General features: G+C 46.6%; 1 protein-coding gene across 1 annotated transcript; it reads right to left on the bottom strand.

Moving 5' to 3' along the window:
* Positions 1 to 3440: 3440 nt before the first annotated feature.
* On the bottom strand, positions 3441 to 10559 carry LOC141105257 (alpha-galactosidase A-like). The gene is made up of 4 exons (XM_073595142.1): positions 10471 to 10559; positions 9427 to 9588; positions 7124 to 7321; positions 3441 to 3775 (listed from the first exon to the last, which is right to left on the bottom strand). Exons 1-4 carry the CDS (start codon positions 10549 to 10551, stop codon positions 3602 to 3604), a joined length of 615 nt encoding a protein of 204 aa, XP_073451243.1. The 5' UTR covers positions 10552 to 10559; the 3' UTR covers positions 3441 to 3601.
* Between the last annotated feature and the right edge of the window lie 2592 nt (positions 10560 to 13151).

A 13151-nucleotide genomic window follows, 5' to 3' on the forward strand; every position in this document is an offset into this window, starting at 1 on the left:
AAATGCCCCGCCCCCCCCTTTGTGCCCGCAACAGCCAGTGTGAAGAGCAGGAGTGAAAGCTGGCAGTGCAGGGGAAAGGGGTACACAGGGTGGCCTGGGCAGAAGAGGGAGTTGGATTGTGGACAGAAGGGGGTAGATCAGTGTGGGGGGCAGTTACTGGAACTGATCACCCTGTAGTTCCCTCCTGCAGCAATTGAAAGCCAAAGGGGGCGAGAGGAGAGGAACCTGGCAGTGTGTGTATGTGGGGGGGGGGGGGTTTACTGATTACTGGAGCCGATATCCTTGTCTGGTTCTACCTGCAGCACCTGAAAAATGTCTTCTCTTCCTCCTTCCAACTTTTAGTCGCTGCAGGGAGCTCCACACAGGATCGGTTCCAGTATTTGCCCTCCCCGTACACAATCCTATTTCCCCTGGGCCCCCCCCCCTTACTGAGATGCGGGGGTACTACAGAATGGGGCATACTACTGGGTGGGGCATTAGCCAAGCTGGGGGGGTACTACACGGTGGGGCATCAGCTGAGCTGGGTGGTATTACAGAGTGGGGCGGTACTACTGGGTGGGGAATCAGCAGAGATGGGGGGGTACTACTGGGTCGGCAATCAGCAGAGATGTGGGGGGGGGGGGGCTACAGAGTGGGGCATCAGCAGAGCTGGGGGGCGGGTAATCAGATGGGGGGGTACTACAGCGTGGGGCATCAGCAGGCCTGGGGGGGGGTACTAGAGAGTTGGGCATCAGCAGGGATGGGGGGTTACTACTGGGTGGGGCATCAGCAGAGATGGGGGGTACTACAGAGTGGGGCATCAGCAGAGCTGGGACGGGGGGGGTACTACTGGGTGGGGAATCAGCAGAGATGGGACGGGGGGGGTACTACTGGGTGGGGAATCAGCAGAGATGGGGGGGGTACTACAGAGTGGGGCATCAGCAGAGCTGAAACGGGGGGGTACTACTGGGTGGGGAATCAGCAGAGATGGGGGATACTACAGAGTGGGCATCAGTAGAGCTGGGGGGGGTACTACTGGGTGGGGAATCAGCAGAGATGGGGGATACTACAGAGTGGGCATCAGTAGAGCTGGGGGGGGTACTACTGGGTGGGGAATCAGCAGAGATGGGGGGGGTACTACACAGTGGGCCATCAGCAGAGCTGGGGAATCAGCAGAGATTGGGGGTGGGGGGTACTACAGAGTGGGCATCAGTAGAGCTGGGTGGGGGGGTGGGTACTATTGGGTGGGGCTTCAGCAAAGATGGGGGGGTACTACAGAGTGGGGAATCAGCAGAGCTTGGGATCTGCTGAATGATAGAACTAATGAGCTGGGTGGGGGATCTGCTGAGTTGGGGTGTAATACTGAAATGATGTATAAATGTGAATGATCCCTGAGCAATACCCTACTTTATAGAAGCCATGGTTGCCATGTGCTGCCCTGATATCTGAAACAACTCCATGCAGTTGGGAATAAGCTCCTCTCATATTAGACGGTACGTGTTCTGTAAACCAGCAGCTCTAAATGCAACCAGGTCCCAGGACAGAAATGGACGTGGGATAAAAAGGCAGTTGGTGGTCGGCTCTCCCAGGGCTCGCATGTTGTCCGCTTCTTTAGGAATCATGTATTGGAATTAAAGCAAACCATTATAGTAGGCGAGCAGCCTATTAAATCAAATATTGGTCATTTTGGGAAGTTTGATTAAGGATTTTAAAATTAAAATAATTAAAAACAAGAAACCCATCCTCATCCAATAAGAAAGCAGGAAATATTCCCTCGTAGCGAATAACTGTTTGCCTGTTATTTTGGCTTCATATAAAAATGGTGATAGAAATGCCCATCTGAGAGACGTTTCCGTGTACCAAACAGACCAAATCATCGGGGGATGCATCTGTCTGTTTAGCCATCAATTATCTTCATCACCTTTAAAAGCTCAGTTGGACTTTTTTTCCTTCCTAAAGTAACCACAACCGGGAGTAGAAAAGCCTGTCCCCTGACAGCATGCTGTAGAGAGGACTATTGTTCTCTGTGTGAAAGTAGTGGTCTCTGAGTCGGACCTGTAGCCCTGCAAATCAGTAAAAGGTCATGCTCCCTGCTGATTGGAGGGGTGTCGGACCTCTGCAAAGATACCGCTGTTTACCCACAGAGACCAAAGGGGTCCTTTTCTGGAGCTTTCTGCCCCCTGGGTAGAAAAGCCTGTCCCCTGCCAGCATGCTGTAAAGAGGACTATTGTTCTCTGTGCGGAAGTAGTGGTCTCTCTGAGCCAGAGCAGTAAAGGTCATGCTCCTTGCTGATTGGAGGAGTGTCGGACCTCTGCAAAGATACCACTGCTTACCCACAGAGAGCAATGGTCCTTTTCTGGAGCTTTCTGGCTGCCAGCATGCTGTAGAGAGGACTATTGTTCTGTGTGGAAGCAGTGGTCTCTCTGAGTCGGACCTGTAGCCCTGCAAATCAGTAAAGGTCATGCTCCCTGCTGATTGGAGGGGTGTCAGACCTCTGCAAAGATACCACTGCTTACCCGAAGAGAGCAAAGGTCCTTTTCTGGAGCTTTCTGGCTCCAGAGTAGAAAAGCCTGTCCCCTGCCAGCATGCTGCAGAGAAATGACCATTGTTCTTGCTGTGGAAATAGTGGTTTCTCTGCAGAGGAATGACATGCCCCCTACTGAGTCGGAACCTGTAGCCCTGCAATCGACACGGGTCATGCTCCCTGCTGATTGGAGGGTTGTCGGAACCTCTGCAAAGATACCGCCGCTCACCTGCAAGGGCTTTCTGGCTCCTGAGTAGCCTGTCCCCTGACAGCATGCTGTAGAGAGGACTATTGTTCTGTGTGTGAGCAGTGGTCTCTCTGAATCGGACCTGTAGCCCTGGAAATCAGTAAAGGTCATGCTCCCTGCTGATTGGAGGGGTGTCGGACCTCTGCAAAGATACCACTGCTTACCCACAGAGAGCAAAGGTCCTTTTCTGAAGCTTTCTGGCTGCCAGCATGCTGTAAAGAGGACCATTGTTCTCTGTGCAGAAGCAGCGGTTTCTCTGCAGAGGACTGACATGCCCCCTACTGAGTCGGAACTTGTAGCCCTGCAATTGACACGGGTCATGCTCCCTGCTGATTGGAGGGTTGTCGGAACCTCTGCAAATATACCACTGCTTACCCACAGGAGGGCAAAAGTCTTTTTTTTCCCCTGGAGCTTTCTGGCTCCTGAGTAGAAAAGCCTGTCTTCTGCCAGCATACTGTAGAGAGGACTATTGTTCTAGTGGTCTCTCCGAGTCAGGCTTGTAGCTCCTGAAATTGGTAAAGGTCATGCCCTCTGAAATCGACAGAGGTCATTATCCCTGCGGATTGGAGGAGTGTTCTACCTCTGCAAAGAAACCCCTTCTTATCCACAGAGAGCAAAAGGTCATTCTCTGCCGAATGCATGCTGGCAGGTAACAGGCTTTTCTACTCTGTGGCTACTTTAGAAAGAAAAAAAAAAGAAAAAAACAGCAATACCTAAAACATCACGGAATGTATTTGGCCGATTTAGATGGAGAAGCTGCGGATTTTTCCTTACTCCAGCCTCAGCAGCACGGTTCCCGATGGATTCACCCACACTTTCAGGACTTGGGAGGAGTTGAAATATCCAAATTCTTAGCGCGTCGGCAGCAACTGCGTCACGTAGCAAGTGTCACAGGCCAGTCCTTCCCACACTATCGCTCGGACCAATAGAAAATATCGGGGGCCGCCTATTTCTTGCTGATTTGTTACCGAGATTGCCAGAGCTCCGCTCGCGAGGGGTTTCTCCCACAAGTCAAAGTTGTTGACCTGAAATTAGAACAGCGAAAGATCAGCGCAAATCCAAGTAGTCACTGTTAAAAACAAATTTATTAAATACAAGTTAGTCCAATTTTTTAACTTTTGGTTTAATACAATTCGTTAAAGTAAGTTCAGGTGGGCCAAAATAAGAGGTGCAAAGTTTGGTTTTCCCAGTTGGTTTTCTCTAGAAAGTAACCACAGCAAAGTAGAAAAGCCTGCCCCCCCACCCCCCTGCCAGTATGCTGCAAAGAAGGACTCTTGCTTTCTATGTGGAAGTAGGGGGGTCTCTCTGCCGAGGTCCAATATGGGAACTGCTGACTTAAAGCTCTCCAACCAGCATGGAGCGTCATGGATTTACTGATTGCAGAGTTGTGGGTCTACTCTGCTAATTTGCATTAGGTAAAAAAAAACAAAAAAAAAAAAAAAACAAACACCTGTAAGGCTTTATCTACGCTTGCAAAGGCAGCGGACGGGAGCGCACATGCCACGGCTCTAATGCTTTGCTGTGGCATGGCAACAATGAGTGCCCCCCCATCATGATCAGTGGGCAGAAAGACCTATCAAAACATGACCCATTCACCTCAATGGGGCTGCAGAGTGCAACCGCATGCAATGCACGTGGTTGTGGTGCAGGTCAAAAATGGTCTATGCAATGTACCCCATACTCATTCAAATGGGGGGGGGGACACAACTTTCAGATTCTGATAAGCCCCCCTGCCCGCAGACCCCCACAACCATCGGGTCAGGATTGTGGGAAAGAGGCTCTTTGAGGCACCCCCCCCCATATGTTGAGGGCATGGTATGGTTTAGCATGGGAGGGGGGGGGGGTGCTCGCTCATCCCCCTCCTGTCCTGACCTGCAAGCTTGGCAAGGCTTTGGTATGGATTTTTTTTTTTGGGGGGGGGGCATTTTCTCATGAAAAATTCTCTAAAACCATTAAAATTTTGATATGGGGGGGACCCCCCCAAATCCATAGATTTGGGGGGGGGAACCCCATGACTTTTTTTTTTTTTTATTTTGGCATAAGGGTTCCCCTTAAAGTCTGTAGCAGACCCGAAAGGGCCTGGTATTGGGGGGGGGGGACCACCATGTAATTTTTTTCCCAAATTTTTAATTGCTGGTAATTTTTATTTTTTTCTTTTGTGATTAGTTTTTTTACTGTCAGCAGAGAAACCCACTGACAGCTGATGAGCCATCCCGGTCTGCTCCTTAACCAGCTATTGTTAAAAGATGCTGGTGGCCGCCGGCTCCAAAAATTCACATCTGAACTGTATCTAAAGCACAGCTGAACAGCGGCTTTGGAAATTTGCCCCGGACATGTGTGAACCTAGCCCAAGAGGTCTAAAAAGGCAAAAGGCGGAAGCGGGCATTCGGGTCACATGACCACTGTGATTGGCTGTCACATGATCGGAAAAGCTCCCAAACTCAGGTATGCATTGGGAGCTTTCTGATCCGCGCCAGCTACTATGCTAGGGGCATGCGGGGAGCGCACAGTTTTTTTTTTTGTACAGGGCCACATATATGCATATGGCCGCGCCAAGGGGTTAAGAACCTCAAGATTTCTAGATCCTGGGAGCGATTCAGAAAAGCTGCTCCGCCACTTCTCTGGCATTAATTGCGCTCATTAATGTGTTGCGCCTAATTTTAAAAAAAACATTCCGGGACAGTTTTGGTTCTAAAAGAAAAAAGAACCGCTGCTCCAGGTGTATCGAGATAAGGCTGATTGGAGTCTCTTGCAGAGTGCTAGCCCCGGCCCACCTCCGTGGGAAACTTGGAAAGAAGAAAGAAATGGCTGCACATTCAGAACTTCCGATCGCCTTTTTTCATTTTGTTTCACAAAGAGAACACCAAAGACACCAAACTGTGGTCACGTAGACGCGTTTCACACATACATCTGGTGCTTAATCATTACCAATTATGATTAAGCACAGGATGTATGTGTAAAACGCGTCTACGTGACCACAGTTTGGTGTTATCTTTGTGAAACAAAATAAAAAGGCGATCGGAAGTTCTGGATATGCAGCCATTTCTTTCTTCTTTTCACAGTTTTGGTTCTGATGGCGACTCGTACTCCAAAATTCATGAAATTCTAAATTTGCTCTGCTTCTCCATCGTGGTGCCAAACCTACACCACATTCAAACACCGACAATTCGTATCTTATGAACCAACTTTCTTTGGGCATACAAAGGCAGCTTTTGTGTCTCGCGTGCTTTCGAAAAAGTGGTGCCAAATTCAAGTACTAGACCAGACTTTCTCAACCTTTTCAACATAACAGGAGCCCTCGAAATAAACTTTCTGATCTCAGGGAACCCCTGCTAACAATATCTACAAATCATGAGACGTTAGTGTGATGATCAGTGGGAGGAATGCTCTTTACACTTGTAGTCACTGGGATGAGTTAACCCTAAAGCCGGCCATAAACCGTGTGAATCTCGGCCAGTTCAGCAGGGACCGGCTGAGATCTGAACCATGTATGAGCAGGCCGATTGCATGCAAGGTTGGATTGATCAACTTGGGTACAACCAGAATGTTGGGAGTCCAGGATTACACCTAGAAACTTGGCATGCGGATACGGGTTAAATGGCTTTGCCATTGATTTCTAACACTAAACCGCCTCTCCGCCAATCAGGTGCTAGGATCTGTTACCCTTCACCTGATTGGCTGAAACGACAGGCGCTGTGATTGGACGCCTATCAAGCGTCCAATCGTAGCAGAGGATGGGAGAAGACCTCAAGGAGCTGTCCCACCGAGACAGGGAAAGTGCAGACGGCGGGTGGGGGGCACAGTGAGGCTGCATTTGATGGGGCACAGTGAGGCTGCAATTGATGGGGCACAGTGAGGCTGCAATTGATGGGGCACAGTGAGGCTGCAATTGATGGGGCACAGTGAGGCTGCAATTGAAGGGGTTTTTTTTTTTTCCAGAAATTTTCAGTTTGTTTGCGCCCCCCCAAAAAAATTTTGAGCACCAGCCGCCACTGGTTGAAAGGCATGGGTGGCTATCTTTTGACCCTGGGAGGAGGTGTAGATTGAGAATAGGAGGCGGTCCAAGGACATTATGTTGATGGGGGATTTAAGTGATTTTCTTTCCTGCAACCTGTGGTTGTAGGAAAGAAAATTGCACCATGGCTGGCTTTACATTTAGCCAAGAAGATAATTGGTGTCAGTTGGAACTTATCTGAGAGGCATAAATTGGTCATTGCTCAACGTACCCCCTAGCAACCTCTGGAGGAACCCTGGTTGAGAAACCTTGTTCTAGACCGTTACATGAGTTTGGTGCTTGCTGTGCCACTTTTAGACACTTTTGCAAAATCAGTCTGCCCCAATCTTTATGAATTCCAGAAACTGTCTTTTATTACCTTGAGTAACCTGTATCCTTGTATCCCTAGAGGATCTTGGTTGATGGCGATGACCTCTTGGTTCTGAAGGAGAGCTGTAGACTCTTTACTTATTTCCCGCAAGTCATTAGACATTAATAAAGGTGCAGCCATGATTGCCCAAAGAGCCATTTGTGTGACCTGCTGATCGTAACTCAATCCGAAGTTACCGATAACAAGCTGTTAAAAAAAAAAAAAAAGTCTGAAGTTATATATGGAGCAGAATATAATGAAAGCAAAAACATGTCGGAGGGTAATAGGTCAGGTGCTCAAATATTTAAAGATCTTTGGAATTTTAGGTCTAAAAGGCTGTGGGGAGATTTGTGAAACCAGTAGAATGAAACCAGTTTACGGTTTTGTTTGGCCTAAGGTAGAAAAAACCCCAACTGCCATTTCAAGATACTTCCTTTCTGAGCAGCATGGTATCTCCCCCCAGATTGCTCTGCTCATTTGGAGGTATATCCCAGCCAAAGCTTGACCATCGTTAGAACCTGAGGCTGGTCACTTCTACAAGTCAATACTCGATCCCCACTAGCAGGGCTTTTTTTCCCCTCAAAGAATGGGTGCAGGAACTCCCCCTTTCCAAGCCACCCCTTGGCTCCGCCCCCTACCCAACTCCAAGCATCGTCCCTTGGTTCCACCCCAACCCACCTCCCGGTTCCATCCCTTTTAGAGAATACAGAACAAAGTATTATTTTGTGGTGCTAAGTAATGTGTTTGAAATTTGTGAACAACAAGAAAATAAATAAAATGATCACCTGTAGCTAGCAACAAGATCCAACCCAGCAACAATAGACTCCCAACAGCCAGCAACAATAGATCATCCCCAGGAAGAATAGAACCCCCTCCCAACAATGATTGACCCTCCACCCACCCCCAGCAATAATATACCCCCCCCTCCAGCAACTATAGAACCCCGGCAGTCAGCATCAAATCGATCCTCCAGCACCCCTTGCCACATTCAGTCCTGGAACTGCGTTCCCCCCATGTTCTTGCTGAAAAGAAAGCCCTGCCTACTAGACCCAGGGACTGCTAGAAAAAACAAAAAAAAAAAAAACAAAACACAAATGAGGAAAGCCGGAATGTGCTCTATTAATAAGCACACACGGGTAAAATGTTTGAGCAAAGTGGCCACGGTGGGCAATTAGACAATTCATAGGTCCCTGTTGGATCTCTGCCCCTAAATCAGGGGTGCTCAACCTGTGGCCCTCGGAAGCCCTCTGATGTGGCCCTCGACCTTGAACCAGGGAAGTGTTTGTCCATGCTCTGGGATGGCAGGTCTGCAAGCCCAGATCATGATCAATGGGTTGCGTTTTTTTTTGGGGGGGGCAGTAAAACCCCATAGTTAGTTAATCGTGGCTTGCGACCGGTTACCAAATCACTTAAGTGGCCCCCACTCTTCATAAAGGTTGAGCACCCTGGCCTAAACACTCTTGCTACGAGCATCATCTTCTCATGTTGCTCCCTATTTAAACACATCAGCCCGAAACCTTTTTAAATACATAGCCCTGAAGAAGAAGACAGATCCATAAAATGTTTGGGGTTGCCGTTAGTTCAATAAAATTTCCTACGTGATTAAAGAGGGGTGTGCTTCTTTTCGAAATCTTCATTCACTTTAGCTTTGAGTGGAGTACTTATTGAGAAACTTCACCACCCCCTACCACCATGTTTTTTTTCCCTGGTGTTATGCCATCTTAGTTGCTGACGTCATTGGGAGCCAGTACCCTCTTCCTGGTTCAGGCAGGCCGGCCCCCTGATGACGTGCCACTGGGTCCATCCCTCTTCTATAGCACCTGAAGCATCATGGCATACAGTATGGTGATATGCATATTCCCGGGGGGCTTCAGAGCACTGATGTCTAGTGCACCCAATTGGCAAAGGTCTGCTTTAAGATTCCACATTTCTCCTCATCAACATATGGTCTACTGAGGTGCCCACTAGCTGGAAACACATTCTGCACTTCTAAACATGCTTTTTTTCTCCACTTCCAGAATATCACCATCAATACAGGAAGGGAGTGATCACTACTGTAACCAGGTCATGACCACCCTATTAGCACCTGTATAGCCAGGTAATAAATGCCATATTAAAACCAACGCAGCAAAAAAGACAAACACCACCATCACTGCTGGAACCACCATGGCCATCTAGTGGGCATGATCTATACCCATTTGTTAGGCAATACCCAACAAGTTTCAGTTATTCATATTTAGAATTTTCAAAATAGCTGCAAAAACATTCTATATTTAGATTCAGGCCTAAAAATAGAAGGGTTATCCTCTGACCATGTCTGGGTCATTCCAAGCTCCTGGACCCGCTGCAGGAACCAGCTGTTCTTGGAGAGCGGCAGTAAAATCCACTATAGTCTTCACACTTCCCCACGAGTCATCGATATCGCCAAAATTTCTCCATGAGTTGCAGTATTCAGCAACTTCTGTATAGTTAACCTGAGAATAGTAAGAAAAGTAAGTTTCAATTAAAAAGAATCACAAAAGACAGATTTTTATAAGTAGACGCTATAAGAAACGAATCTATTGTTTTTGTAACAGCAGATTAATGCCATATGCTTTTGGTGCAGAGCAGAGGTACGAGGTGCGGGTGGTTATCATTACTTATCGTTGGGTCTTAGTTTAAATTGCTTGTGAAGCCAAAATGTTAATTTTTAATTTGAGATAGAATAGGCAAGGGTAGAAAACTCTACCGGGTTATTTTTGCTGTCTGCATTCCCTTAGCAAGAAATTCCTTCCCTTCCTGTCCTGTGGCGTTGTCATTTTTTCCAAAGGTATTTAGTAGGGTTGAGGTCAGGTCCTGGTGTTGGATGGGAAGACCTGATCCCAAATGTTTTCAGTAGGGTTGAAGTCAAGTACTGATGTTGGATGAGAAGACTTGATCCCAAAAGGTTTTCAAGTAGGATTGAGGTCAGATCCTGAAGTTAGATGAGAAGACCTGATCTCAAAAGATAGTAAGGTTGAGGTCAGGTCCTCATGTTGGGTGAGAAGACCTGACCTCAAAAGTTATTCAGTAGGGTTGGAGTCAGGTACTGATGTTGGAGGAGAAGACCCGATCCCAAAAGGTGTTCAGTAGGGTTGAGGTCAGGGCTCTGTGCAGGACACACAAGTTCCCCCACACCAAACTGGTCAAAGCAGGTCTTTGTGGAGTTGAAAAAAGAAAATCTGCTGCCACCTCATCCAGGGACTGGTAGATACACGTTAGGCTAATAACCAGGAGATCTACCCTTACTTTTGAAAGTGGAAAACTCTTTGAAGTTGACCATAAAAGATACATACAACATTTGTCACTTCGAAAGATGGAAATAATATTCTACTTACATGTGATTCTTGACGAGCATACAGTGGCCATTCACAGGAATATACAATATCTCTCCCAGTACGGTTTAATGCCATAGCCATACGACGGTACCCTGCAACGATAGGGTGGCAGAAAGGATGGGTTGTGCAAATATTATAAATATCCAGCGAGCATTGGCCAGGATGGTTGGAGGGGACAGAAAGTCTATGGGAACTCACACCCGTTACAACTGGGGGCATCTCAGAATGCGCAACACATCAAACCTTTAAGTGGATGGTCTACAACAGCAGAAGACCACATTGGGTTCCTGTAAGCCAAAAACAGAAAGCAGAGGCTGGAGTGGGCAAAAGGATCACCAAAACTGGACAGATGAAGACTGGAAAAATGTAGCTTAGTCTGATGAACCTCAGTTTCTGCCTCAGCTTTCTGTTTTTGGCTTACAGGAACCCAATGTGGTCTTGCGCCGTTGTAGACCACTTGTCACTTCAAGGTTTGATGTAAACGTGTATTCTGAGATGCTCCCCACAGTTGTAAACGGTGGTTACCTGAGATTTTAGGCTTGTCTATGGAACTGAACCTAATAGAACAGCTCTAGGATGTGGTAGAATTGGACATTCGCGTTATGAATGTGTAGCTACCAAATCTTCAGAAATTCCTATGTCAACATGGAGCAGAATCTCAAAAGGATCATTTGTGGAACATAGAACCAGTGACACGAGTGTAAGGGAGACCCAACCCAGTATTAAAAGAATGTTCCTCATAAATGGCTTGGTGGGGTATATGCAGGAAAGAAAAAAAAAAAACCACACACACACACACACACACACACACACACAGTGCCATCTTGACATATATTTGTAGTATGCTATAGGGACTAATCAGGGCTTACAGGAAGAATAAAGACAGGTTTATGGGTGGTTTCGCACAAATGGCTAGATGTAATAGGAATTGCTGCCCCTACAAATACAACCACCTGGGTAGAGTATAAGAGAATAGGTTTGAAAAGGTGTAGGTGTGGCGCTCTGCTTATATTTTTGGGTGTGGGTACTTCCAACTCACTCTCTAAATCAGTACATTTCTTGAACAGACTTGAGTGCATTCATTAGAAAGTGACTAGGGCCAAAACATAACTCATATGCATAATGTGCAAACAGTACAATCATAAGAAAAAAAAAAAAAAAAGTCACTGGTGCCGAAAATCAACTTCGTATACACAATCATTTAATAAAAATCCAAAGTGAACAGGTGCTCTTCAATCATATATGACCTCAGTGCTTGAACTAAATATGCACAGTCCTTAAAAGGTGTATAAATATTCCAAAAGTGACAGGTGCTCTTCAAATCATATATCCTTTGTGCTGATGCTCCTTACAGTGCCCCTAGAGGTAATGCACTCACCAGAAATACTCACCCCTCGAAGGGGTATTGCGTATTCACAGTATTTGCCACTGAGCAGCAATATCTAGATCCACGGCTTAGTTTGCTCTTAACCACTTAAGGACCGAGCCTCTTTCGGAGATTTGTTGTTCACAAGTTAACATTTTTTTGCTATAAAAATTACTTAGAACCCCCAAACATTATACATTTTTTTCTAACACCCTAGAGAATAAAATGGCAGTTGTTGCAATACTTTCTGTCACACGGTATTTGCGCAGCGGTCTTACAAGCGCACTTTTTTTGGAAAAAAAAAAATTTTTTTTTTTAATTAAAAAATAACAGTAAAGTTAGCCCCAATTTTTTTTTTATATTGTGAAAGATAATGTTGTTACGCCGAGTAAATTGATACCAAACACGTCACGCTTCAGAATTGCGCCCGCTCGTGGAATGGCGACAAACTTTTACCCTTAAAAATCTCCATAGGCGAAGTTTGAAAAAAAATTCTACAGGTTGCATATTTTGAGCTAGAGGAGGTCTAGGGCTAGAATTATTGCTCTCCCTCTACCAATCGCGGCGATACTTCACATGTGTGGTTTGAACACCGTTTTCATATGCGGGCGCTACTCACGTATGCATTCGGTTCTGCACGCGAGCTCGGTGGGACAGGGCGAGTTTAAAAAAAAAAAAAAATTCCCTTATTTATTTTACCTTTTTTATTCCTACTACAAGGAATGTAAACAACCCTTGTAATAGAAAAAAGCATGACAGGACCTCTTAAATATGAGATCTGGGGTCAAAAAGACCTCAGATCTTATATTTCACACTAAAATGCAATAAAAAAAAAAAAAGAAAGAAAAAAAAAAATGTCCCTTTAAGAGCCATGGGCGGAGGTAACGTTATGACGTAGCTTCTGTCCTGCAATGGTATGGAGACGGGTGGGGGTCATCTACCCCTCACTCGTCCCCATACCCAGCAAGGAAGAGGATCCGATCGCCTCCGCCGCTGCCGGCGGCTCCGGTAAGCGGCAGAGGGCACTGGAGCGCGGTGGGAGGGGGGTACCCTCTCCCGCCACTGATAAAAGTGACCTTGCGAATCCGCCACAGAGACCACCATTATGCGAACCCGGACCGCTGCCTGAAGAAGAGGATACCGGGGTTATGGCAGCTAGCTGCTGCCATAACAACGATATTCCTCTTCAAAGTTAGCACGTATTATCGGTGTGCGGCGGTCAGGAAGTGGTTAATATGTGTTCATTCGTGTCGCCAAATTATTAGAACGTCTAAGTCAGGGGTTCTCAACTCCTGTCCTCAGGACCCACCAACAG

This window comes from Aquarana catesbeiana, linkage group LG08 (assembly GCF_042186555.1).
Source record: "Aquarana catesbeiana isolate 2022-GZ linkage group LG08, ASM4218655v1, whole genome shotgun sequence".
Classification (NCBI taxonomy): domain Eukaryota; kingdom Metazoa; phylum Chordata; class Amphibia; order Anura; family Ranidae; genus Aquarana; species Aquarana catesbeiana.